This window comes from Drosophila kikkawai, chromosome 2R (genome assembly GCF_030179895.1).
Source record: "Drosophila kikkawai strain 14028-0561.14 chromosome 2R, DkikHiC1v2, whole genome shotgun sequence".
Taxonomy (NCBI): Eukaryota; Metazoa; Arthropoda; class Insecta; order Diptera; family Drosophilidae; genus Drosophila; species Drosophila kikkawai.
In genome coordinates, this window is record NC_091729.1 from 18,868,955 (window position 1) to 18,895,496 (window position 26,542).

At 44.4% G+C, this 26,542-nt stretch overlaps 3 protein-coding genes across 3 annotated transcripts; 2 read left to right on the plus strand and 1 right to left on the minus strand.

Annotated features, from left to right (window-relative positions):
* Positions 1-685: 685 nt before the first annotated feature.
* Positions 686-3,957, minus strand: CAH14 (Carbonic anhydrase 14). Its single transcript, XM_017169479.3, has 2 exons — positions 3,799-3,957; positions 686-1,655 (listed from the first exon to the last, which is right to left on the minus strand). Exon 2 carries the CDS (start codon positions 1,651-1,653, stop codon positions 775-777), a length of 879 nt encoding a protein of 292 aa, XP_017024968.1. The 5' UTR covers positions 1,654-1,655; positions 3,799-3,957; the 3' UTR covers positions 686-774.
* A 13,412-nt stretch (positions 3,958-17,369) lies between these two features.
* LOC108076691 (luciferin 4-monooxygenase) lies at positions 17,370-19,340 on the plus strand. Its single transcript, XM_017169644.3, has 4 exons — positions 17,370-17,824; positions 17,882-18,080; positions 18,143-18,262; positions 18,320-19,340. The coding sequence occupies exons 1-4, from the start codon at positions 17,482-17,484 to the stop codon at positions 19,287-19,289; spliced, it is 1,632 nt and encodes a 543-aa protein (XP_017025133.1). The 5' UTR covers positions 17,370-17,481; the 3' UTR covers positions 19,290-19,340.
* A 286-nt stretch (positions 19,341-19,626) lies between these two features.
* On the plus strand, positions 19,627-21,575 carry LOC108076690 (luciferin 4-monooxygenase). Its single transcript, XM_017169643.2, has 4 exons — positions 19,627-19,972; positions 20,059-20,251; positions 20,311-20,433; positions 20,565-21,575. The coding sequence occupies exons 1-4, from the start codon at positions 19,627-19,629 to the stop codon at positions 21,538-21,540; spliced, it is 1,638 nt and encodes a 545-aa protein (XP_017025132.1). The 3' UTR covers positions 21,541-21,575.
* The last annotated feature ends 4,967 nt before the right edge of the window (positions 21,576-26,542 follow it).

The following is a 26,542-nucleotide window of genomic DNA, read 5'->3' on the forward strand; positions in this document are numbered from 1 at the left end:
GCTTTCTGCAGCGCCCACGTCAGCGGTATTACCGAACTGGAATTCTACGATTTGCTCCTGGCCAACGCTGGTTCAGGTTCCTCCATTCAAAGCGATTTTGAGCGGAACTTTTAAGCCAATCAGTATTCGATATCCCCTTTTGTGCTGCGGGCGTTTATTGAAAATTAATTTCGACAATTTTCACAACTGTTTTAGCCTTTGCAGCTCGCAGGCATTTCCCCGACCGACTCTCTCCACCAGCCGGAGCGAAATGAACAAATTCCCCGGGTGAGCCTCCTCCTGCACTTTGACTTTTTGCCTGGCTGCACCTGCAGACAGAGTCGGTCAAATAGGCAAATATGTAGCTGGCCGGCATTTGAACTCAAAGGCTGATCGACTGCCGATGGCGTGCGAATCACGAATCGAAATGCTCAACTGCTCCTCGAGGATGGGGTCCTCCTCGGGCCCCAGCTCACCGCAATCCCATGCACGTCGCACAGGTGAATGTTAAAGTTTCAGATGTGAAACGCAGTGACTGGAACTGCAGCAATGGCAACTTTATGTCAGACACGTCGTCGGCAGTGGCTATGAAGGACATTTTCAATAACTGTAACGAATTGTGCATTATAGCTATAGATTTGGAATACTTTTGGTTTTTTTTTAGAACTAAAAAAATGGTCCTGCGAAGGATTTGAGAACAGTATAGGAGGGGCATCTTTCTTTTTATGAAATAAGAAATGCATTTATTTTCTACATTGTAATGCATTTAGAAGGACCTCCTCCTTAGGACACTTCTTAGTAATGAAACTGTACAGAGCGTCTGCCCAAAGATTTCTCCTCCCTTGCGTTGCTCGTGATCCTGCTTCCCTCCTTTCCACACAGAGTTGCAAACTCAGCCACCTGCTGGTAACAAAGTCTGCCAATCTGAGCGTCAATCAGCCAGGTGACAGGCAGCTCCTGCTCCCCGTTGTCATAGGTGCCCTGGTAGCTGTAGTAGCCCCTTTCGAAGCTGCGGAGCAGAGTACCCAGCTCAAAGGGCGGCAGCTCAATTGAGGATCGTTGCCATCGAATACACCTCAAGTTCTCAGTGATTTGCTTGAAGGGGTCATTTTTAAAGCGAGCCCGCGAGAATAGGTAGCTCAGCGCCAGGTATTCCTTTCGTTGAGGACACCTGTGAAGGACCTGCATCTCCAGGGAAAACTGTTGTCCATCAATCGAGTGTTCGGTTTTGGTGACGCCCCACTTAAAGATGGCCTCCACAAAATGGTAGCTGCCGCCTAGCTCGCCGCCGCTTAGGTAGGGCACCGATTTCGGTGGGTAGAAACTTCGCAGGATAACCGTGCTGCCATTGTTTTCCAGGAGCATAGCCAGGGGCGTTTCATCGTAGTGGGTCCAGACCAAAGGAAGCCTCAGCTGCCGCCGGCAGGCCTTACTGCTCGTAATGTCAATTGGCGATGGATAGCGGACCAGCCTCGCATTGATCCTTCTGTTGGTCATCCTCCTATCCACTTCATAGAAGAATGCCCGGCCTGATTGCACATTCAGGATGACGACCAAGGCCATCGTACAGCTGACCAAAAAAGTTCCGAAGCGAGATTCCTCGGCCAGCTCCATTACCCGTTCGAAATAGTTCATGAGCGTGTGCCAGCATATCTTAAATATTGAGAGTAACATGGCTATGGGACAGGATAATATAGGTTAATTAGAATCTCTACAGTATAATAGAAAGGGGATTTAAAGCCCTCCTATAAGAACAGAAATAATGAGGTAATAAAGTCCTGTCTTAAAACCTGCTTAAGAAACCCTGTACCCCAACTAAGCTGGCGCTCATACTCTCTGGTGCACAGCACACTTGAAGGACTCCTGGCCAGCAAAGGTTAAGTGATCAGGATTCATTGCATTGGGCATTGTGTTTGGCCGGCGCTTAGTTACACCATTCAATTAGCCAGCTCGCTGAGCCCCCCAACTAATTACCCAACAACGAGCTGGAATCGGAGCCAGCCCGTCACTTTCGAGAGATGAATATGGGGCCTGAGCATAATCTAATCAAAACCTCAAGTAGGCAAGGCGAGTCAGGTGCAGTTTCAGATATTGAATTGCCTCCTATAGTCTCGAGTGGCTTGCAAATGACGGCCGATGGCCACTCAAATAACCAAAGACTTGGCCGAACTCTGGGCCAAATTATTAATCTCTAACCGGGCCTCGAGAACGAGAACGTAGGCTCGGTCAGTTACGTTTCTAGGCACATTTACGACTATTTGCGTCCATGGGCACACCAAGTTTTGTTGCTCCAAAGTGAGCCATTTAGGGCACATGAAATTGTGACCCCCACAGGCCATGAATGTGGGATCCTTTGTTTGCCCCGTTGGATGCACTGGAAGCGCTGGCCCATAAAGCAGATAGGCCCAGTGTACAGGACAGGACAGGGGACAACAACGATGTCGGTTTATGGGGCTTTGTGCCAGGATACACACGCACATCGGGCTCGTTCGCCGGCGTTACGGCAGCTCGAATAAATACCTAGCGCACACAGGACTGCTGGGCTGTGGTCCTGCATCCTGACTGCCAAAGTTCCCGGCGCGTGCTTCATAAAATAGTCATAATGCATGTTTTTATGAAATATGAAGTGGCCAAAAAGTTGCTACCCAAGCAGAGAAGCCAGAACCCAACTCACTGCTGGCTTCTGGCCTAGCCTATTTGGTGCATAAGCCAAAACCGAAATGTAAATATTTTGCCATGTAATTATTTGTATACAGGACTCGAATCCATCTCTCTCCTGTGGGTGTGGGTGTAGGTGTGTGTGTGCTTATGCCGGGTCTTAAATGTATTAGTGAGGCCATTAAAAGTTGCCAAGTCGCCCGGGAGAGTAAAACCAAAGAAGTGAAATTGCATTGGGATTTTGGTCTTGGCATCCATGAAATAATCATCTATTGCCAGCGGCAGTCATATATGCTGGCAGGATTTTAGGGATTCGTATGCTTTAAAATACCTGGCAGGGTTTGCATTAATTAAAAGCAAAGTTGGTGTAAATTATCAAAAAATGTTTTGATTTTTTTTGAAGAACTGCAGTTATATGAGACCTCAGAGAACGTTTTTTTCAATTTCCGTTGAAATGGATAATGGATTTACAAAGCATTATGGGCAACTACAGTAGCATGTGTTGTAATTAAAGATTCTAAAGCATTTGGCAAAAAAATGGCTTGAAGTTATCCCCCAAGTTCTTTTTATCATTACAAACTCTATATTCCTGGATAAAATGTAGCTTTTTTGTTTGTTGTGGTTACCTGGTAAAGTTCTTTACAAAAATGACTGCTCTGAGGGGGAACAACCGACGCGACGGTTTGCGATTGACAGGCTTATGGGTTCACGCTCTCAGCTAAAATGCTTTTACGGCGAGCTCTAGGCTATGGGCCACTGTCAATGCTGCACGGTAATTAAATTGAGACCCTGGCAGGCACACACAAAAATGAATGAGCAGACTGCTGGGGGAAGGGAATGGAAGGTCGGAAATTATTGCCCGACGGTGGTGCAGGTTCCATTTATGACTTCCCAAAGCCTGTCACAAGCACTCGAGTGTTGGGCGCTGCTGCTCGGCTTGGTCGGGCGATAACTTTTGACATGGCAATACACAAATATCGCTGCAACGAGGTGAGTTGACATAAGTAGGAACATAATAACAAATTTATTGTGCCACTTATTTGCACTCTCACGGGGAAATACCCGTATATTGGGGCAACTTTTATCGCTGCCGAAACGAAACTTTGCCGGTGGAAAGTGGAGCCTGATTTGCGAGTGCCGGAACTTGGGAGCTGAACTTACTTTGCTTTTCTCTTCGCTATAGCGTCGCTTGGGTGGAATTAGCAAATCAATGTGATATCAGGAAAGCCTGGGGGTATTGTCGCCAAGGATTTCGACTTTTAAGTGCATAACAATTCGAACGAGAAATGATCAAAGTTTCAACTTGATAGCATTCTCCAGGCTAACGTGTTTCGCACTACGTAAAACAAATCGAGCTCCAAGGACATTTCTAACTACACTTGAAATAAATCTATAAATATATATAAAAGTGGAAGCTTTTAAATGCGATTTTAAGTACCTTTTCGTTCAAAGACCCATCTTAAGAATCAAATTTTCTAATTAACATTTATAAGCATCTTCTTTCTCCTTAGTGCACCTTGTCGTCCGTTTGCCCTCGATCCCTGACTGCCATTTCATTTCGTTTCTAATGAAATTGGCCTTGCTCGGGGCCTGACTGTCCGCCGAATGATATCCAATTTCTGTCTGCAAAGAGTTATTAATCCCGACTCCCGGCTGCCAGTCCCCTTTCCACTGCCAGTCCCACTCAATGAAATTGCTTGTTTACTTGGTATTATGCAAATTTCAGCGAAATCACAGAAGTGATGAGGCCAATGACAAATACTGCTCGCCATCCTGGCAATATATTCAGTTGCACTCTCCGTCGCCGGACCCGTAGCTAAGATCCCCTTAAGTGCTTGCTCTGGCTGGAAATTGAAAAGAAATTATTATAACTTGTATTTGCATTCCGCTGGCCGGACTTTACGGCAGAGTTGGGAAGGGGTGAGCGGGTTCTAGCTAGGCACGAGGTTGGAGCGCCTCGGGCTGCCTGAAAGTTTTCGGGTTTTTCGGGCCACAAAAGTCACGGCATCGGACTGGAAAGGGAAATGTGTGCAGTGTACGTGCAGTTTAGGGCGGAATTTATTCCTCGCCCGCCCCGTTGATAACTGCGATGGATCTGCCTCGTCCTTGTTATTAAAAAACTTTCGCCGAGTGCGTCGCATGTTTGGTTCTACTCGGTTATTTTCCATCTTATTTTCCTAGCTCCCCGGCGAAAGTTAAAGTTCAAAATTAAAAGGATTAGCAAGGGAAGGGAAAAAGGCGGGGGCGGGTGGGTTAAAAACAACTTTGTAGTCTATTTAATGCTAAGGTTATTTTTTCAGCACGCAAATTTTGGGCTTCTAGCTAAGTTTTTTGATTGCAAACTTTCGATGTGACTGCAGCGCGAGTTTTCTTGGCAAATGAAGAGGGCGGACCAACTGCTTGCAAGCAGTGGTACTTCCGGTTAGGAAGGGAAGTTGAGTTTGCCAATACTTATGAAATATCGATAACATTATTTATTCAAGGATGTCAAAAGTAAAATATTATTACAGTGATATTATCAATATTAATCAAGGATACCTTTGGGAAAAGATAAACAAACATAAGAACATAATACAGGAGTCAATACAAATATAACAAAAATGTTGTAAAGAAATGAAATCTTCTATAATCTCTTAAAAATATATATTTTCATTCAGTTATCCTGCTGTATTGATACACCATTTCAGACCTATCTTCTTCCGGCTGACTCAAACAGTGTGTCGCACCTTAAGTGGATCTCGAATGATGATTGCTCCTGCAATCTTGCCTCCTTCCAAATGAAATCTAATTCAATTTCTAATAATACCCCAAGGAGAGCGGGACATAACTTTGCCAGGTCTTGCTTTGTGTTGCTAAAAACTTTTGCACACAGCGGCGTTACTGCTCTCCATATGTGTGTGTTGGTGTGTTTGTGTTTTTGTTCGAGTTTTGCTCGAAATTGAAAAGCAAAACTTGGCCTGCAGTTGAGCCAATAGAAACTGCATTTGTATACAATGCATTCGAGCTGTCCAAAGTTCAGGGTCCCCCTGTATGTCGCATCAAGCTGTCAACACTTTGCCTTTGACTCGGACCGGACTCCGGGATCGGGCGCTTCCTTTGCCCCTACACAGCACCGCACCACCCGACCCTTTGTTGTTGTTTATCGAAGCGCAAAAGTTTGCTTTGGAAGCTGCAAAGTTTCAAGAACTTTTTCCCCCCCTGAGCCACAGGAGCGGTAGCAGCAAAAACTATTAAAAGTGTATCGACTCATTTGAGCCATGGCTATTTTTTTTTAAAGCCAAGCTTATCGAATTACACGTCAGACACAGCTAGAGGGCCAACTGAGTGATAACCGTGTTTATGCCACTTTAGTATTCCATTTGTCTATACTTTGCTCTCTTTGCCACTGGTCACACGATGAAAAAATGGGACCATTAGTGGGTTTTTTTTGGAGCAGTAAAGCTGAAAAAAATTATATTACTGACAAAGTTTGATCCCTCTAATGCCTTGGCATAAGAAATCAATAAAACAATAATTAATTAAACAAATGACATTCAACAAATAATATGCTTGAAAAACAACCAGAACAAATAATATTTGAATTATTAATCATAAAGGTTAATTGACAACAATTACCCAACCAATTTACCATAATTGTTATTGGGTTTTTTTTATATAGTTAAACCCTGATCAGAGCTTAACCTGAATATTTTTATAGTCTGCAAATCAATGACAAAGTGAATAGGTGCATAAAGCATTTTGCATGCCAACTAACTAACTGACCCATCCGTCCGAGAGGAGGCAGTTATGCCAGGACACGACTCCTGCAGTTTGCAGGATGACTCCAGACAACTGCCGGCTGGCCTGAAGAGTGGCACAGAGCTGGCTAACAGGAGAGCTGGTCATGTCAATGGACGCAAAGTGTCCCTGCTACGTGCCTGACAATAAGTATTGGCATTGGCCTTTCCGCCACCATCGCCCTTGGTCGATTCCCATAGCTTTTTTTTCCATTTTTTCGCTCGCCACGTTTATTACTCTTGCAAAAATCATGCAAATGTCCTGGCCAAAGGATGCCAGGCACGGCTTATGGCTGATTTCGAGCACAGCAAAGTGTCCTCTAATGGTAATGGGTCCTAAATGCGCCTTTCAACCTTGCCAGCTGCTGGATCCTTGGATCTCAGCTCTAGGGGGATGCAGTTCGGGAAGTGCCAAAGCGAAAATAATGTGTCAAAATATAAAAAGGGGTTCGGAAAAGACACTCTCGATTTGAGTGCCACCAGTGGCCAAAGAGGGATAGCTGAAAAATAACGATAAAGTGTCTGAAACAGATTAAAAGTTAATCGTTGTGACGGTTTAAGTTAGCTAGGTTTATATATTTACTGTATTTGTTAATACTTAAATTTAATTTAACCTGTGTTTAAAGATAGATAGACTTTTGGTAGGTCATTTTGCACTGCTTACATACATGGTTTTGGGTCCCTGCTTGTACCCATTTTCTTATTGGAGTTAAGTACAGGGTTTTTGAACACTGCTTGCACTTTCCACTTCGATTAATCAACTTAAAGTCTAAAAAACCGCTATTAATATTCTTTGGCAATATTAAAACCCTTCATGCTCTATTTGTGGCCGAATCCTAGTTGCCACCAGAGTCCGATTAAAAATCTTTGTGCAACAAACTCATTGAAATTTCACTTTTGCAAAGTCTCCTCTCCTTGAAGCTTCGCCAATCAATTCGCTATCATGGCCTTTCTTTCTCATTCCCGCTGCCACTTTCATATTACCATTTCCAATCCCAACACAATTTCATTTACATTTTATTCAGCCATTCTCTCATTTTTTCTCGTACAGCGCGCGGACTCTGCGCGATTTTCAATGAGGGAAAACAAATAATTTTCCTTCTTTCATTTGCAGCATTTGCTCTGGAGCTGATGCTTTGCCATTCGGCACTTGGCACTTGCCCTTGAAGCGCTGGCGGGGCACAGTGGGAGGAGCGGGGTAGAGGTACTTAATATAATTATTATTATCAATAGTATCAATATTTGCAATGATTTTTTGTTGACGTGCTTTCAAATCAATTAAACTTGGCTACTTTTAGAGGTATTTTAAAATATAAAATATTTTACTTTATCCAATTCAATTTTCCTTAGAAATTTGGGTGACGGTTCTTGTTTTGGTGTGAACTTTAAAGGGTATTTGGATTTCTTTAATTCCCAAAAGTATGCTTTTATTTATATTAATTGTAAATAATTAAAAATAATCTTTAAAGTTTAAGTTTCATATAAAAGCCATCACCTGCTGCTTTCTCCTCTTCTCTATTAATGCCCTCGGGCTTTGATTCGAATCCCACTGTGCTTTGGTGGTGACATTCCTAGCCGCTGCAGTGAATCCACCGTGGAGTTGTTCGCCACGACTAGGAGCTGTCTCTGCCGGTGGCATTAATATGCAAAGTATGATATGCTGTTGAGCTGCGATTTGTTGCACTCGATTGGGCGAGCTTAAATTTACATGCAGCAAATATTGAAACGCAAGCCACGCGCCGCACAGCGGGGCAATGGGAAGGGAAATGGAAAGTGAGGGACAAATATTTGCAGTTCATTAATGTTGTGCTAGCGAGTGTCATCGAAATTGGATTTGTCAAATCTAATCGCATTATTGTTTGTGCATTGTGAGCTCAACTAGTGGAGCACATCAGCCAAGGCATCTGCGGAAGCTCTAGTTTATGCTTGGATATCCAGCATAAATGCGATTTTTATGCACTTGACAAAAGGGAAATAGGAAGGATTTTAGTTAAATAGAATGTATGATGTTTTCATAATTTTTTAAGATTTTTTTTTTATATCAAGGTAATTGGTTATGGTTATAGAAACTTTTGTTGAAAGTAAACTTTGTCTAAAAATATTATTATTAAAAAATATAAACCCTTACAAATGTTCCAAGCACAAAACAATGTATAATATTAAATTAAAATATTTCGCATACAACAATTAAAACATTACAGTAATTGTAGTAATTCTAAGAATGTCGTATTTTATACTTTTTCACCTATTAGTTTGCTATGCAAAATATTTGTTAAGCTCTGAAAAAGCAAACACACAAAAGGATACACAACTGTGAAATATTTTTAACAAATTCCAATAAATAAATACATATGTATGTATGCTTAGTGCCTTGAGGGCCTGGCCAGGTGAGTGCTGGCAGACGAATGTATGGTATATTTTTACAAAAATTGCCGTGAACTAGGTTTTCGAGTGTGGAGCACTCGCATTGCATTTCAATTAGAGGCGCACGTGTGCCACCACCACCCCTTCTGGCCCGCATTTGACATTGTACCGGCCAAGGAGTCACCTGGCGGGCTCTGTGGAGCGCGCGTGCCCGGCCAGGTGAAGCGGCACACGACCTGCGGGCAGTGCAACAATTGTTACCTGTTGCCGGGACACGTGTGCACCTAAGCCGCTGAAGAGCGGCAAGAGGTGACGTGCCGCGCCCATTTGTACCCCGCTGCTGCTGGCTGCTGACTTAATCCGAGGTGCGAAAATGCAATGAACTCGGAAAGTATGCCCGGCATCAATGGATATCCATTCAAATTCCTGGCGTACGCCGCTCAGCCCGGGATTTGCATGGGATAAAAAAGCACTTAGCTACGGCACGAATGCAATATGCCAGAGGGAAGTTATTTCATAAATTGAAATTTATCACCAGGCATGCGTGCGATGCGAGCAAGCGAGCGAGCTTAAGGATCTGCCAGGAAGGAGGCAGTAATTCACCTTCAGGTAGAACGGATGCGCTTTGTTGTTTTGGGCCAACACCCGCTCGGGCAGGGCAGGCACAATTGGCCAGGACTTTGCTGCACTAAACTGGCCAAAGTCCGTGTAAATCCCCAGGCCCTAATGTGTTCCTCATCGCCTCATTGAACAGGGCCGATATGCGGCTAATAGGATTTCCAAAGACCGGCCCACACAACAAAGGTCCTGCTACCTCTGTTCCAAGGCTCGGTCAGGATCATGAATGGAGCGAGCAGCACCGAGAGGATGTTGTCTAATCTGTGAGCGTTCGCTCGCCTTACGCTTTGTAGCTTACACTCGCATTTGCATTTGCATCTGAATGCAATTTTAATTATACAATGCCTCCGGCAGGGTCCTGTATCAGCAGCAGCAGCAACCTGTCCCAGTCCCGGTCCCGGTCTCAGTCGCTGTCCTGATTGTCCTGTCCTGTGGGTGCTCCGTTCGTTATCCTTATGTTTTATGCATGCGGCAACTGCGCGTTAACCGTTGCCGGTTGCTCTAAGAGTCCGCTGGTTGTTATCCCGCTGACCTGCTTCCGCCTGGACTGCGTCCTGCGTCCTGCGTCCTGCGACCTTTGTCCTCTGTCCTTTGGCCCGATTGCCTTTGCAAATGCATGCAAATTTAAACAGTGATTTCTGGCCATTCAATTGACATACAATTTTCCACTCACTGCCAGGGCCAGCAAACAAGCCGACAGTGTTGGAGATTTTTCCGGTTGTTGTACCCAAGAATATTCCTTTATTTATATTGAAAAAAAAAAAATGTAGCTTGTGGGGCATTTATTTAATGCAAATAATTATATTTATACCCTTGCAGGGTATTATAATTTCAGTCAGAAGTTTGCAACGCAGTGAAGGAGACGTTTCCGACCCTATAAAGTATATATATTCTTGATCAGCATCAACAGCCGAGTCGATCTAGCCATGTCCGTCTGTCCGTCTGTCTGTCTGTCCGTCTGTCCGTCTGTCTGTCTGTCCGTCTGTCCGTCTGTCTGTCTGTCTGTTTCTACGCAAACTAGTCCCTCAGTTTTAAAGCTATCTGAATGAAACTTTGCATATAGTCTTCTATATGCTCTCACTGCTATATATGTCGGAACGGGCCGGATCGGACGACTATATCATATAGCTGCCATACAAATGTTTGATAAATTTTTAGAAAAAAAAGTATAACTTGGCTGTTTTTCAATATTTTTGCATCATTTTTGAGATATAGCCATTTTATATTATTCCAGAATTTTGGTAAAAATTTTATGAAAATCGGACGACTATATGATATAGCTGCCATAGGAACGATCGAGAAATTAATAGAAATAAAATTATAGCTTCGTTGTTTTTCAACGCATTTTTATTTACTCTGAGATATACGTTTTTTTTATTATTCTAGAATTTTGGTATAAATTTCATAAAAATCGGACAACTATATCTTATAGCTGCCATAGAAGCGATCGGTAAATGTATAAAATATATAAAGCTGAGAATGTAAAACTGTAACTGTCAAACTGTAAACATAATAAGTATAGGTAAAATGTAATGAAACTCTGTTTTGTGAGTGTTTTCAGCATTTAAATCTATAAAATAAACATCAAAACCAATCTGCAAGGGTATACAAACTTCGGCGTGCCGAAGTTAGCTTCCTTTCTTGTTTAAGGTTCAAATTAAAATTTGATCTTAAGGATGTGCAAACTAAGTTTTTCACTCATCTTTAGGTACCTTAAATCTTTATAAATGTACCTAAAAAATATTATCCTTCCCATCTCTAAACCTGCATATTCATATATCCCGGCAGGACGCTGTGCTATAACTTCAAGCGGAATTGGAAGCGTAAATCAAACGCTAATGAAAGTAAATCCTCCTTCGAGTGCTCAATTTGTTAACCCGGAGATGGGGACTGCAGGGGGAAATAGTATTATAAAAATACACAACGGTAAACTTCGCTAATTACATCAGGAGTAGAACGCAGTCGTCGTCGTCGTCGAGCACCAGAGCACAAAATAAATTGCACCTCCCACACACACACACACTCGACAGGATATGGAAGGATTTAGCCAAGTGGGTGGATGGTTGCAGGTGCTGTGGCAGCTGGGAGTAAGCTATAACTCGTTGGCGGGCGCAAGGACGCAGAGCACATGCGACACACGCAAGGACGTCAGACCGGCAAGGACGCGCCGTGTGACCCGAGTGTGACATTTTCACTGCCCCCCCAAACTCCACAACTAAGTCACACGCAAGCCAGCTCAGGAATCAAACGTTTAATAAAGCAGGTATTTAAAAACAACGAAAATTAAGAATACCCCATTTCAAAGACATCTTTCAGCATGAGAAAAGTTACATGAAGAGTATCAGCTATTCAAAGATTTAATGGAAGCTAAAATTAAGTGAACTTTCGTCAAATATTCTTACAGATTCTCAAATTAGAATTTCAATCTTAAATCAACATTTGTTTGAAATTTCCTGGGAAAATACTGCATAATTTGCAGGGTCGAATTGGGAAGCCTAAAGGAGCGGTTTGGCGATGGCAGTCCTTGATGTGCGAGAGAAGGTAGGGAAGTTTCTGCGAGGCTCCTTGCCATTCGTTGCCATTCGCTACTGCCTGATTAATGATGGTTTCAATGCATCGAATTTGCAGCATGACTATGTGCCCTGGTGTCTGTATGTGTGCACTGGTGGAAGGACTATTGGTGTTCGTGCACTTAACCCACTGACAGCAGCAGGAGTAAAAAGTTCTGCGCTTCGCTCCAATTGCTTGGGGAACTTTAAATGCGTTTTTTTTGTATACCTCCGCCCCAGTACCGAGTATTTTTGTAATGTAAGAAAGTGAATTCTTTTATTCCATAACTAAAATCGAAGTGTAGACTTCTTTTTAGAATAATTTGTGGGGTTTTTTGAAGGACTCTTTCTCGAAATACATTGACTATTAAAAGTGTGAACTAAAAATGTAATTATAATAATATTTTATTATTATAAATTTACTATATATTTTTATCCAAGTCAAAAGTAAAATAGGATACTTTCAGATTCGATTCAAGCTTGGACTGACTTTCGTCCTGTTTTTGTATGTTTCTATTTTTGCAAGAGAATTACTTTTCCAGTATTTTTCTTTGGCTGTTAATGCTGCGTAAGGATGTTGCCAGCCCTGTTGTTGTTGCTCCGTTTTCATTATTTATACGCAGGTCCTGGCAGTCAGAGGCTTTTTGCATTGTGTCTGAGCTAATAAAAACGCAGCAGCAGCAGCAGTAGCAGTCAGAACAGCAGGAGCAGGAGCAGGAACTGGAGCTGGAGCTGGAGCAGCAGCAAAGTTGTATTTTCTAGTTGAATTGAATGCCTGCGGTTAGCTGCAACGCCGTCTTCGCAATGCAGGAATGGCATGACTCCTGGCCACCGTCCTGCCCCTATATTCCTTCCTCCATCTCTGTCCTCTGCAGTTCCCCCATTTTTTTTTTTTTGTGCCAGCAAAAAGTTCGTCCTCCGGTCAGCCAGTGCGTTTTGACCACGAGCTTGCCCATGTCTGCATCTTTCACAGCCAATGAATTGAATTGTTGCTTGTTTTTCGTTCTTGTTTTTTGCCTTTTGCCTTTCGTTATGTGCTTTTGTTTATGCAGGCAGAGCATAAATTTTCTAAGGCTTTAGTTTGTGCAAAATTAATTTTTTTTTATCTCTGCTGCCCCCTGCTTTTTCTGCTGTATTTGCTTTTATTATGTTTTATGTACAGCCAGCGGTGCCAGTAATGGAAAGGGACGAACTGAGACGGAGGGGCACCGAAGTTGACCACAAGTAAATTAAAGTTTTGTTTTGTTCGTCTGCCTTTTGGCTTAAATAGCCGGCAAAGTGTTTTCGTTGTCAGCTCAATTGGCCCGGAACGAGTCAAGGGAATTGGTTCACAAATAAAAATCTGGTAAAAGTGGAATGATATATTTTATTGTCTGAACTAAACGAAGCAGGGGAAAGTTGCTTGACCAAGGTAGTCGAGGAAACGACTGAGTGGCACCCAAAAGTATGCCTCGAATCATGTTCATTTGAACACAAATATATTCCTGATTTCATTGTCACCGAATATTAAATTGTCCAACATTGAATTGAAATGCTGTGTAATTAAATGGCAATTGTTCGCGAGCCCCTCGATTGTTGGGTTAATGAGCAATTATGAGGCATCAATTGGCAGTGGCAAACAAGGCTGACATGACGCTCTTGCGAGTGGCTCAAAACAAAGAAAATCCGGCAAAATGAACAGTTTAATTGGCAACAGCATACCCGTGCAATCACACTTATGGCCAGGTCCTGTCACACTTTTCCACTAACACCTAAATGCAACAATGTGGAATTTTTATTTTAGGCGTAAAAACAAAAATTCTTTGAACAAAGCTAAAAATAACTTGAAGTTAAACTGATTTTAAAGTATTTAAAAATATAATATAATCCTACTTTTTCATTTAAAAAATATATTAATGTATTTTTCGCTTATTTTATTAGAAAATTTTAAGACTTTCAGTGGCACGACTTTCCTAATAAAATAACAGAAAAATTCTTCATAAAAATAATAAATTTAATTTACAACATTTTTTAATTTTAAAGCCACAACTAACTATTCTGTTGAACACACCTGTGCTGGGGCTTATGGAAAGAGCTTTTCCACACTCATGCACCTCGAAAAGCGGCGACAATTGCGAATGGCCTTTGTCGATGGGCAGGTGGCACAGTTGCCAGGTAACAATTGCCAGTTAGTCCTGCCAGGTGCCTAATCGGAAATGGCGATTTCCTGGCCCCGTCCCACTGCATGCTCCCTCCTCTTCCGCCCAATGGCACCCGTTAACGGGGCACATTAGGTGCATATGTGCGAATTTTCTAATTAAAATTTTTTGGCAACTCATTTTCCGTTGCTGGAAAAGCCGTAAACGGTGGGACTTTAGTAGCAGGTGTTGGCAGTGGGCGTTAAAGCGAGTGAAAGATCAGTAGTTAACACAAAAGTTCAAGAGTGCAGCTGAAAGTGAAATTAAAAATGCATTTCGTTTGCAGTAAGAACGAGCTGTTAAACAAGAGAAATAAATGCTTTAAATAAATAGGAATTATCTAAGACTATAAAACTAGAGGCTAGAGGAAAAGTGAGGTAACTCTATGCCACTTCGAGTGGATTATAGTTAAATCCAGCAGTAAGTAGCTCCTCAGCTGTATCAACAGTTAGCATCCCAGGCATTTGAACATCATTTAAATTAAATGCTTTTTATATGCCACCAGGGACTAAGTCCTTCTCGTTCCACGACTTTGCTCTATTAGGCAGCTGCCTAGTTTCCTTGGGGTTAACTGTGTGTGTGTGTGGCACCGATTTCGGCTCAAAGTGAAAAAGCTTTGGAATCGAGCTGTAATTGGTTTTGTGGCAACCGCACACAAAGCCAGTTTTGAAAGTGCAGTAAAATAGAACTCCGTTTTCCTTCATTTTCCTCCGCTTTCCCACCGCCTTCCATGACATCCATTATGCATAGGGGGGTGTGTGTGTGTGCACGTCCTTGTGTGTTTGCAGACACAAACACTTGAGAGCCGTCTATAAGGCGCTCTAATTAATTGTTAATGACTCATTTGGACGGATTATTAGTGTTGTAACGATTTGTAATGACGCCTAAAACACATCTCTCGCATGTGAATTATTAAATGCCACATTACATAATCCCATTTGAATTATTCAGTCCTGTTGGACCGATTATCACTTGAATGCCATTAGCATATGTATGTATATATCGGGAGAATAGGGGATTTTGAGTTGATTAATTTAATTACAGCTTTAAAAGGGTCAAGGGTTGAATTGGTGGCTTTGCTTGAAATATGCAATATATTATCTTCAAGTTGACTCTGACAAATAAAAGCATTGACATTTTAGATTTATCTTGTGTCAACATTAACTCGAATTATTTGTAATTTCCCATCAAGATATGATATTAATCTCTTTAGCTTGACTTGCTCCCGTCCCCTTGGCCTTTTCTTTTGATTCTTATCTCACTGTCAACACTTTTTGTGGCAAATTAAATTAAATCATAATTTCAATTACCAGAAAATTGACCACAAAAGCGGCCAACGGTCATTACTCTGCCTATCTGGCTCTCTCCCTCTCTCTGGCATCTCGCTTGCTCCCACTGCCGCTCAATTCATTAACACTTCAAAGTTTTCTCGGTTAAGGAGCAAGTGAGAGGGGGATAGCACGCAACAACACTCGAGGCGTTCGTTAATTTGTTAGATGAACAACAAGCTGCTGTCGCATCTAAGGTTCTCTTGGACTGGAGCACTCCGCCCTCCGCCCTTCACGCGAGGCACAAAAAAAAAAGAAGAAAAAATGTTCACAGCCTCCGGCCAAAGGCAAACAATAAATAAGCGCAAAAGAGCAAGGGCTAGGAGGAAGCGAGAGGGCCAGATATATAGGGCGGACCGCAAACCGGAAAGAACTATTGTTCCGGAAAAGTATGCCCAGCTAGTTACGAGGAGGGAGAAAAAAGCAAAAATGATTTCGCACAAACTTTTCTGTTTAGTCAATCATTTTAATTAAGTAATTTTTTTTTTTCGCCTACTTGTCGTAAAAGTTTTAATAGCAGCAGGCCAGCGAGGAAAGGGGCTGCAGGACATAGTGCTCGGCGTTGGGTTCCTGGCTGGTGGACTGCATTTTGCGGTTAATTATAATGTTGGGCCTGATTACATTTGCCATGTCGGGGCGTCTGGGGACTCTCGCTGTGGGTGACTTTCAGTTAATTGCCGAGATTTGAAGTTAGTTAAATGTGGCACAAGTTGTTTGCAGTCGCCTTGTTTTGTGCCCCAGTCAAGTCGTCGTCGAGTCCTGGTCATAAAACGGCAATAAAAAAGTTGATCGCAACTTTTATTAGCTGCTGATCACAGAGTTTTACCCACTCCAGTTTGCCAGTTTGTTGCACATTTCTGCCGACTGCGTAATTAATTAAGTTTAGTTGGCAGCATCAAGAGAATTTAAGTGAAATCAATGAATCAGACCTGCCCCTGGCAAAGGCAAGGCAAATCCGTGCTTTTCACTCGGCACAGGACTCAGGACTATCTCTGCCGCACCCCAAGTTCCGTCCGCCAATGCTGGGTAACTTTTTACCCGGCTACGCAACAAAGTTTCAAAGAGAGAGACCAACCCACTCCGCCCCAACTGCAGGTGGATGGATGCTCCTTGCATTTTAAGTTCTGACTGCTCCCGCCCCTTGTCCGCTTCTATCGGTGTCCCGGAGCCATACGCTTGATTTCCTAACTAAGCACGCAAATGAAGCGTGTGCCCATCAAGGATGCGACTCTATCTCTCTGCGGTTGCACATGCCATTTATACATATATAGACGACTGCGCGTATATATCCACCTGGCGCAGAACCAGGAATCGTGCGACAACCGCAGAGCAGAGTCGGGGGAAGTGAGACGCCCGGACTCCGGAGGGGCTGGAGCTCAGCTCGTGTTTAATCGTAGAAATTATGCAATTGCCAGGCGGCGAACAGAGACTGAATCCCTCCCGGCACTGTGGTTCCATGCACGAAGAACATGCTGAACATGTTACCCAAAGAATAACATTTACCTTATTTATGCCCCTTGGTTAGGTAAATAAAATCACAGGATAGTTGGGATTCGATGATGAATGGTTATTGATGAGGCCACCACTCCAATCAGCATATAAATATACATAGACCCCTCTGGCAAACGGCTTTAAAGCTACCCCCCAAAATCCCAAATAATTGGAGTTGGGAACCAGTTGGGATTCAGACATCCGCAATGACATCCCTGCGGGACCGATACCAGTGTCAGTTCGCGTTCAGGCTCATGTGCTATGCCCAAACACACAAATCTGACAATTCGACAGCGCCAACTGTCGCCAGAGTTTATTAGAGGGGCTGGCAGCGGGCAGCGGGCACGGGGCGAGGGCATGGCTACGGAGAACGTGTCTGGGCAATTAGCAGATCGCACATCTAGTTCTGCCGCCGACCGAGGTGGTGGTGGCCTATATATATAGGCCAGGCCACACTCGCCGAAACTCAGTTGCTGTGCGTGGAAGTTTTGTTTTGTCCCATCGACCGTCCGACAGGAATCGAGAAATCAGTGCGAGCCAAATGGCGGCCACCAAATACGACAGCTTTGAGAAGATATGGTCGGGCCCGAAGGACAAGGAGTACTATGGTCCGGATATGACGCTCGGCGAGGTGGCCCTAATCATCCTGCGGCTTTACTCCGACAAGGTGATGCAGGTGTTTGATCCCACGGGTGAGGAGCTCACCGGAGGGCAGCTCTTGGAGCAGAGCCGCCGTCTCGCCCATGCTTTCCAGCGGCTAAAATTACAGCGGGGCGATGTGGTGGGCATCTCGGCCAAGAATACGACTTACCTCACCGAAGTGGTCATTGCAGCTCTGCTCAATGGCACTCCCATCAACCCACTGCATCCGGATTTTGATTCTGGTAAGTCTGTAGTACAAAAATCAAAGAAGAATTTAAAATGTTTTATATACCCATCAGAAACTACGGCCTATATGTACGAGATCACCAAGCCCAAGGTTATATTCTGCGACCTGGACAACTACGAGACCTTGAGCGCGGTCAAGAGCAGTCTCAAGTTCAAAACGGAGCTCATCCTGCTCACCGGAACACTGCCAGGAGTTCGCAACATTCAGGATCTGCTAGCAGATGGCTGTACCGAGTACGACGAGAAGACCCTGTACGTAGGCCAGACACCGTATAATGGTAGCAAACCCCTAACCTTCCGCCTCGACCTTTCAGTTTTGCCTGCCCGCATTTGAGCGGCGATGACACGGCTTTCATAATCACCTCCTCGGGCGTAACTGGTTTGCCCAAGGGCGTAAGCCGTTCGCACCGCAGCCTCCTGAACAATGCCAAAATGTGAGTTGTTTGTGGCGTTCCCTCCAAGCTTTTCCTTAATGCCTGATAACCCGTCAGCCCTCAGCTCTTCACCTCGGAGACAGTGCTCTTCTGCATTAGTCCGCTCTACTGGATCAGCTGCATCTTCACCTTGCTCGCTTCTCTGGTCAATGGGTGTCGCCGGATCATCACCAACCGTCCCTACAGTGTGGAGTACTTTGCGGACCTGGTGGAGCGCCACCAGGTGAGCTTCGTGCTTACCGTTCCCCACCACATGGCCCTCTTGGCCCGCAGTCCCGAACGGTTTCAGCTGGCCGAGAAAATGCAGTGTGTCCAGTCGTTTGTTTGCAGTGGATCCAAGGTTCCCTTGGGCATCTGGCGGCAGTTGTACGAGCTGCTGGGCGCCGACAGGTTTGCCGTGCTCTATGGTCTCTCCGAGATCGGAGGTATCTCGAAGAATGTGGGATGCCCGCTGGGCAGCGAGGGCAAGCTGCTGCGAAACATTCAGGTGCGACTGGTTGATGGACAGGGTCAGTCCCTGGGTCCCAACCAGACGGGTCAGATTCTGGCGCGACTCAACTTCCGCTGGGGAGGCTACTACCACAACCCGCAGGACACCCAGGTGACGGTCACGCCCGACGGAAAGTGGCTGCTGACGGGGGATCACGGCTACTTCGATGACGAAGGCTGCCTGCACTACCAGACACGCGACAGCGACGTCTTCAAGTACAACCACTTTCCCATCTATCCCAAGCAGATCGAGGACGTTATACTGCACCTGCCAGGAGTCCATGAAGTGGCCGTCTTCGGCATACCTGACGAGGTGTCCACCAATCTCACAGCCTGCGCCGTGGTCCGAGAGGAGAATGAGTGGGGGGAGCAGCTCACCGATCGGGATGTAAAGGGAATCGTGGAGCAACACCTGAGCGAGGCCTTTCACATAAGGGGCGGTGTCTTCTTTGTGGACAATCTCCCGAAGACGCAGAACAACAAAGTGCAGCGAAGGAGAATCTGGCCGGAGCTGAGTGAGGCCACCACCCATCTGTGAGGCAATCTTTGTTATAAATAAATGTCACCTGTTGGACAAAGTCGTGCTCTGCAGAAGTAAACACAATGAGTCAGCCGAAGAGGCTTTCGAGTTATCAAAAAGTTTCCATATCTGGCCTGTCTGGTGGACTGCCGGTTTTGATTAGCGGCCAGCAAGAGATGCGAATGAGTAAATCAGCATCTATTTTAGATGTCACCGGGGACAGGCATGCGGCATCGGCGTCTTGGGGCGACGCAGCGTGTCCGACTAATTAGCAGCTCCGCTTTTGTTTCCTCTAGCCGGTGCCATATAAGACCCAAATGAGGCGCAATAAATCACTTATTCGTTCGCCAGCACGATGAGCTGCGAGGTACACTACGACGCCGCTTCGCGGACTTGGTTTGGACCGCGGGGCAAGGACTTTTACGGTCCGGAGATGACCCTGGGCGAGGTCATCATGCGCGTGCTACAGATCAATGCCGACCAGGTGATGCAGCACTGCGATCCTACGGGCCAGGAGCTCACCGGCAGCCAGCTGGCCCAGCAGAGCGCCCGCCTCGCTCAGGCCTTCAAGCGGCTGGGATTGCGGCGGGGCGATGTCGTCGGCATCTCGGCCAACAACTCCACCTACCTGACCAGCGTGGTTATCGCGGCTTTGCTAAGGGGCATCCCTATCAACCCACTGCATCCGGAATTCACAGAGGGTAAGACGCTGTCCGACTTGTAACAAGTTGAAAGAATCAAAAAGAATGGTTGGATGATCTTTTGGATCTGTTTTTTGTTCTTTTAGAGACTGTCAAGTATATGTATGACATCACTGAGCCCAAGCTCATCTTTTGCGATGTGGAGAACTATCACATAATAAAGTCCGTCAACGAGAGATTGATCAACCCTGCCAGGATATATCTGGTCAATGGACAACTAGAAGGAGTGCTAGACATAAGTGTCCTGCTCAATGATGATGAATCTATTACGGCTGCAGCGTAAGTCGATCGGTTAACATTTAAATAAAATATTTGAAAAAATCTCCCCTTCATTTCAGCTATGTTCCCTGTCCAAAGTTGCATGGAGATCATACGGCCTTTATTGTCTGTTCTTCGGGGACTACGGGAATGCCCAAGGGTGTGACACGATCCCATCGAAGTCTGCTCTGCAATTGCAAAAAGTAAGTGAGGATTATAGTTCTATAAGCCTTGTTAATATATCTCCCTTTGAATTTCAATAACTAATAAAAGGTTGTTAAGGCATATTGCTTATAAGTATTATAATAATAATACTTTGCTTAATTTTCTGCAGTCCCAACACCTACACCAGGGACAGCATACTGCTCTCGTTCAGTCCCCTCTACTGGATATCGGGAACTATAATCCTGCTGGCCTCCCTCCTCAACGGCTGCCGTCGCATTATCACCAACAGGCCCTACAGCGTGGAGTATCTTCTGCAGTTGGTGGCCAGTCACAAGGTGACCTTCCTCTTTCTGGCCTCGCACCAAATAGCCCTGCTCTCCAAACACGATTGCGATCTTATGGAGCTGAAGGCCCAGCTCAGCTCTGTAAGGGTGCTGATCGGAGCTGGCTCCAAGGTGTGCAAGGCAGTCTCCCGGCGGATGTACGAACTGATTGGAAACCAACGATTCATCGTGGGCTACGGCCTCTCGGAAATGGGAGGGCTGAGCAAAAATGTGGGCGGTCCGGTGGGCTGCGAGGGCAAGGTCATGCGGAATGTGGAGCTGCGTGTCCTGGACAAATTGAAGATGCCGCTGGGAATTAATGAAGTGGGCATAATATACGCCCGTTTGCGATACAAGTGGGAGGGCTATTACCGGAATCCGGAGGCCACCAGGAGAGCCCTCAGCTCGGATGGACTGTGGTTCCGCACCGGCGACATTGGTTACCTGGACAGCGAGGGCTACCTATACATCCAGACGCGTGATACCGATGTCTTCAAGTTTAACAACTTCCAGATCTATCCCGAGCAGATAGAGGAGTTCATCCTCAGACTACCGGGCGTTAGTGAGGCCTGTGTCTTTGGCATTCCGGATCAGGTGTCCACCAACCTCACGGCCTGCGCTGTTGTGAGAACCAAAAGCCTGGAGGGTGAGCGCCTGCAGGCGGAACAAATCCGGAGCATTGTGGAGCGGCACTTGAGTGGGGCCTATCACATTCGGGGAGGTATTTATTTTATAGATAGCCTGCCAAAAACCCCCAATGACAAACTGCAAAGGCGCAAGGTGCTGGGACTTGTGCAAGAATTGGGAATAAAAGCTCAATAAAGCGGACTCTTTGGGTTTAAGGCATTAAGAATATTTCAATTAGATTGTAAAGAGATCACAGAAATGTACTAAAAATTTATTCAAATATATTTAAATTTACAAATTCTTACAGGACGAAATTTACCCATTCCAACCACTGTGCATGCTTAGAGGCTGATAGCTAACTAATGCCGGGAACTCAATGAATTCTAATCGAGATTCAAATTGTAAATGCTATGGGCCAGGCCCTGCGAGGAATGGCCCCAGTTTGGGGTCGAGGCCGAAGCTGAGGCTGAGGCAATGCCAATGACAAGCAATTTGTTATTTGTGGCACCCCTGTGGCTCTCCGACTCCAGTTGGCCGGGGGAGGCTAGGGACATCGACTCGGACAGATATTCTACATAAAATGAATTGAAAAATTAAAATTGCAATATGCAATTGGCAATGGGCAGCGACGAGCGATGGGCAAAACATACATATTTCATTGGTTTCTGTTTCTGTTTGGGGTTTTAAGGACTTTTAGGACCGAAGCCAGTCCGGACATATTCGACATTTGACAAATGCCGAAATGAAATGCTCGACAAAACACGATTCAATTTGCCAGTGCCTCTGCCTGTGCCTCCGCCTGTGTCCTGTGCAAATAGCGTAATAGCATCAGTTAGCGGGCGAAACTAAGCCCTATAACCACATGGTCCTTTCGGATTGGAAAGGGTCTTAGCCTCTGCCGGTCCGGTCTCGTTCGGTGTCCTGAGGCCGTCTGCATTCTGCAACTAATGCGGATTATCCGGGCTTTGCAAACTGCACCCAAGGTGTAAATTTGTGTGCCCGGGATTTGCATGACCAACGAATAACTGAATGAATCAAGGCAGGACTAAGTCGGTGAGTGAATGAATGAATGGGGTAAGTGAATGTATGAACGTAGGCAAGTGAGTTGCTTAACAATTTCCGGCTAGAGGATAAACCCAAGGAGGTCAACATTCCCTGCACTCTTTCATAAGCCTCTTTTCCCGGTGGAATATGCGGAAAGCTGAACTCTGTTAAAACCATTCAATTTCTAACAAATTACATAAATATTTCTAGGGTACCAAGTCTGTTGTCTGTCGGCAAAAATTCGATTTTCATTCAGTGGCTCACTTTGTGAAATTAAAATATCAAATGGCAGTTTTCCCTTCGAAAGTCTAAAACCAAAAATGTGCCAGGATATGGCAGGAGGCATTCTTACTGCAAATAAAAGTACATCTTCTAAATGCCTCAGTTAAAACTATTTGGTTATGCAATTTCATTTGACCAGCAGGTAAGCATTATAAAAATATATACACACACAACCATATTGTTTGCATTTTATTTGCTTTTTGCGCACAGCAAATATTTTCAGGAAACGAAAAGCAACAATTTATGCTTTAAAATTTCATCAAGGAAATGCGCAGCATATGGAATCACATGTAAACAAGGACAACAATAAAACTGTACCGACAGGAGCACGGAAAGTGCAACAGAAACAGGACCAAGCCCACTCAACCCAACCCGATTCGGGATAAAGGGAAGTTTGTTTCCAGGTTGGTCCTGTAATTAAACAAGCATTTTCGGCGCTACCCCGTGTGGATCTATCCACTAAGAGAGAGAGAGAGAGAGAGAGAAAGAGAGAGATATCCCGCATATGTCCTGCGATAGGGAACATGTCCTGCGCCTCGATCGCTCAACTCGCACATCTGCCGTGCGTTGATTTCGCCCGAGGAGGGTTGAAAGTGTTTGCCCAGCTCATAGTGGTGGCAACTATTGCAGCCACAAAGGACTCGTGGAAAAAGCCGTTACTTTCAATGGTGCTCAGAGCACACCTGGAACAGGATGGAGTGGGTTATCGCCCAGGCACAAGTCCTCATGCAAATGCAAGTATTATGGGTTTTTAATTGTAGAAGCTGGATACTAAATAGAAGAGTAATTATTGGTATTATACTTTAGATGATCTAGGGGAAACATATATACTCCCAAAAAGGATATTTTTAAAGGCTTTGATAATTACTTTATTCAAATAAAACCCTAACCCAGGATTCCTTTTTTTCTTTTTATTAAATAAAAACCCCTTTCTAAATCGAACTCCCACAGTTTAAACTTTATTGCTCCAAATGTAAGCCTAACCTTTAACTTTAATTTTCCACAATAAAAGCCGAGTTGGAGTTTGCCTCGAGGACCGCAGTAAGTGGCCGAAAGGTGGCACGCGTGACAGAGGCAACTGAAACCACAACTGGGCTGCTAGGAACTTGCAATGTGAATTGTCTGTGGTAAGGTGATATTTATAGCAGTTTGCTCACCTCCAGGGTCTAGCGCAGGGGCCACATTCAAATCAACTTCAAGCTCATGCAATTTTTATGCTCCGCCCACTGAGCCTCTGAGCCACTCAACCACTTGCCACCCACCGTTGGGCCTACACGTGCATCTGACTTGTGGTCATTCGGCAGCAGTCCCTGAAGAATGGAGCAAGTGTGCGTGGCCCTAGAAATGGTCAGAGACATTTCGCCATGTTTGTCGGTTAATAAAATGTATGTATTTGTTGCCCTGCGGTCGTCCGAGCCAACCAGGCCACCCACCACCCCCTGCGGAGGAGCTTGCATATATTACCCGCCCTTTATCAAGCATTTTTATGCGATTTCCCGGTGTCGACCTGCTGCGGCTGATGCTTTTATCTGCTCAATGCGCTCGAGCGTGCCCTGGCTGCCAATGAGGCATAAATTCTTGATTTCACGCACTTTTGATTGATGGCAAAGGAAGTGCGAAAATCCTTACCACACTAAGAGAAAAAATCATACAAATTGGATAGGTTGGAGGTTTTTTTATAGCTTTATCGAAATTTAGCATTATTGTTTAAGATAGTGATTCATGTTTTCTTGAAGGAATATTCAGATTTTTTTGGTAATAAGTTAAATTTTTCCTTCAGTGTACAAACGATACTGGTCTGATGCCGACTTCAAGGATGCGGGGCTGTTTAAGGCTCTCCAAAATCTCCAAAACCGCCAAAAACACACAAAATTACAATCGGATTCGATGTAAAGCTGCGGGCCTCCAAAAGATAAACAGAAAACTTATCCCCACACAATAGAATCAGAATGCGTGTATATTTTATGTGTTGGTGTGACAAAAGTAGGCCTGATAAGACTTTGAATGGAAAAGGTGCATCTTAAGCTCGGCACAGAGTGGCGAAGCATTTAAAGCGTTTTCACATCCGGAATTAGATAAGCCAAAGGAGGTTTGAAAAAATTCGGAAAGACCTTTAAACAGGATTTAAAATGCTCTAACTTAAACTATAAACTAAAATGAACTTAGGGAAGTTTTTTTTATAAATAATTTACTAATTTGTTTTGCATTTGCATGGATTCATAGGCACTTCAATCCAAATTCTTATCTATTTAATATTTATTTAATTAATTAAAGCAGCCATAAAAGCAGAAAACAAATGGGAATTCATTGTAAGCCGAAGCTCAAATTCTATAAATAAAAGCAAAAATTCTTCGATTCTCAATATATACGAATTCGTGGAACCCTAGCTCGATAGTTCCTTCGACTGGCCGACGTGAGGATCCGCAGCTGCTAGGCTGGCTTTAATTTCCTTGGGACAGGAAGCCCACCACCGGAAAACTTTCTTGGCCTGAATGGGAGCACAATAGCAGAAAAGCAGGAGCAGCAGCAGAACAGCAGCAGCAGCAGCAGAACAGCAGCAGCAGCACTGCGGTAGTTGGGAAAAAAGGACGCGTGTCCTAACGCCTGCCAGCCGTCTGTCTGGCCACGCTTCGCAGCACCTACGCAGGACCATAGCGGGATAGGGGTAGGAGCGAGCAGTAGGATACATATACATACGTCTTAGGGGACGGGGGTGGGTGCAAGGACGAGGTCCTGGCACACGCCGCTGGCGTCTCAGTTGAGCGCGTCTTGGTCAGGGCCCACTGAATAATAGTTCACTTTTCATCGCAGATAAGGAAATATATAAATAAGCATTCACGAATGGCAGATCCTTCCCTCTCAGCCTCCTTCTCAGTCGCTTCCGTCCCTCTGTCTCTCACTTTTTCTCTCCTTTTATATGGATTATAATTTCTGTAGACACGCAACTGAACGCCCACAAACGCCCACGTTTAGGCCAAGCTCTACACAGAAAAAAAATTAACCTAGATGATACATTATTTTAAGAAAATTAGGATGTTGTTAATACCAATTCTCTTACAATTCTATTACCCTTATTAATGAGCATGTAGTATGTGCATTTTTTCCTCTGTGTATTCTAGAATTCATCATTAAATTACGCCTGCCAAGAAAAAGATGAGGAAAAAGAAGCCAAAGCAGTAGAAGATGAAAAAATCATTTATCCTGGCCCTGGACCAAGGCTGTTGAAAAGAGAGCGAAATTTTCATAGAATTTTCATGCCATGTTTGTCGTGCAATGCGAGGGAAAAACAAACCCCCTGCCCTTCGATTCCGGAGCTTAGTTCATTTTCTGGCAGAAAAATAAGCTTGCCTTTGCTTTATTTAAGCAAATATTTGATATGCTCCAGAACCCTGCTGCGATGCAGCAGAGCAAACGTTGAGAGCTTAAAGCATAAATCAATATTTGTCACAGCGAATGGGGAACTCATCACATCCAGCGGGGTTTTTAATCGCATTCAGGAATGCCGAGGGTTGGGAAAATTGAGGCAGAGGCTCTCAGCTGGCTGATAAGATAGGCCAGGTGGAGTCGGAGTCGTCGTCGGAGTTGGGCAAACAATCGACGCCCTATGATAAGGCATATTGCCTCTCCAAGTCGAAACTGTTACGAACTCCAGAACGATACGGTCTAGCATTCAAATTATTCGTTATTTCCATTTTATATTTTTTTGTAAGCTGGCACGAATATAAACCGAGCACACTTTTTCAGCATGAAAAGCGACACAGCAAAAAGAAATTGCATTTTTATGGCAGACAGCATAAAAGAGAACATGGAAAACTATTTTTTTTCTTATTTAATCTATAATAACTTTCTGATTGCGATGATTCGCGGTAAA

What these genes read in the sequence shown, in the direction of transcription:
- CAH14 (XM_017169479.3), bottom strand. Translation starts at nt 1,653, where the DNA reads ATGTTACTCTCAATATTTAAGATATGCTGGCACACGCTCATGAACTAT.
- LOC108076691 (XM_017169644.3), top strand. Translation starts at nt 17,482, where the DNA reads ATGGCGGCCACCAAATACGACAGCTTTGAGAAGATATGGTCGGGCCCG. An exon ending in GCATCCGGATTTTGATTCTG is followed by an intron (nt 17,825 to 17,881) that starts GTAAGTCTGTAG and finishes TATACCCATCAG; the next exon opens with AAACTACGGCCTATATGTAC. An exon ending in CTCCTGAACAATGCCAAAAT is followed by an intron (nt 18,263 to 18,319) that starts GTGAGTTGTTTG and finishes ATAACCCGTCAG; the next exon opens with CCCTCAGCTCTTCACCTCGG.
- LOC108076690 (XM_017169643.2), top strand. Translation starts at nt 19,627, where the DNA reads ATGAGCTGCGAGGTACACTACGACGCCGCTTCGCGGACTTGGTTTGGA. An exon ending in GCATCCGGAATTCACAGAGG is followed by an intron (nt 19,973 to 20,058) that starts GTAAGACGCTGT and finishes TTGTTCTTTTAG; the next exon opens with AGACTGTCAAGTATATGTAT. An exon ending in GAATCTATTACGGCTGCAGC is followed by an intron (nt 20,252 to 20,310) that starts GTAAGTCGATCG and finishes CCTTCATTTCAG; the next exon opens with CTATGTTCCCTGTCCAAAGT.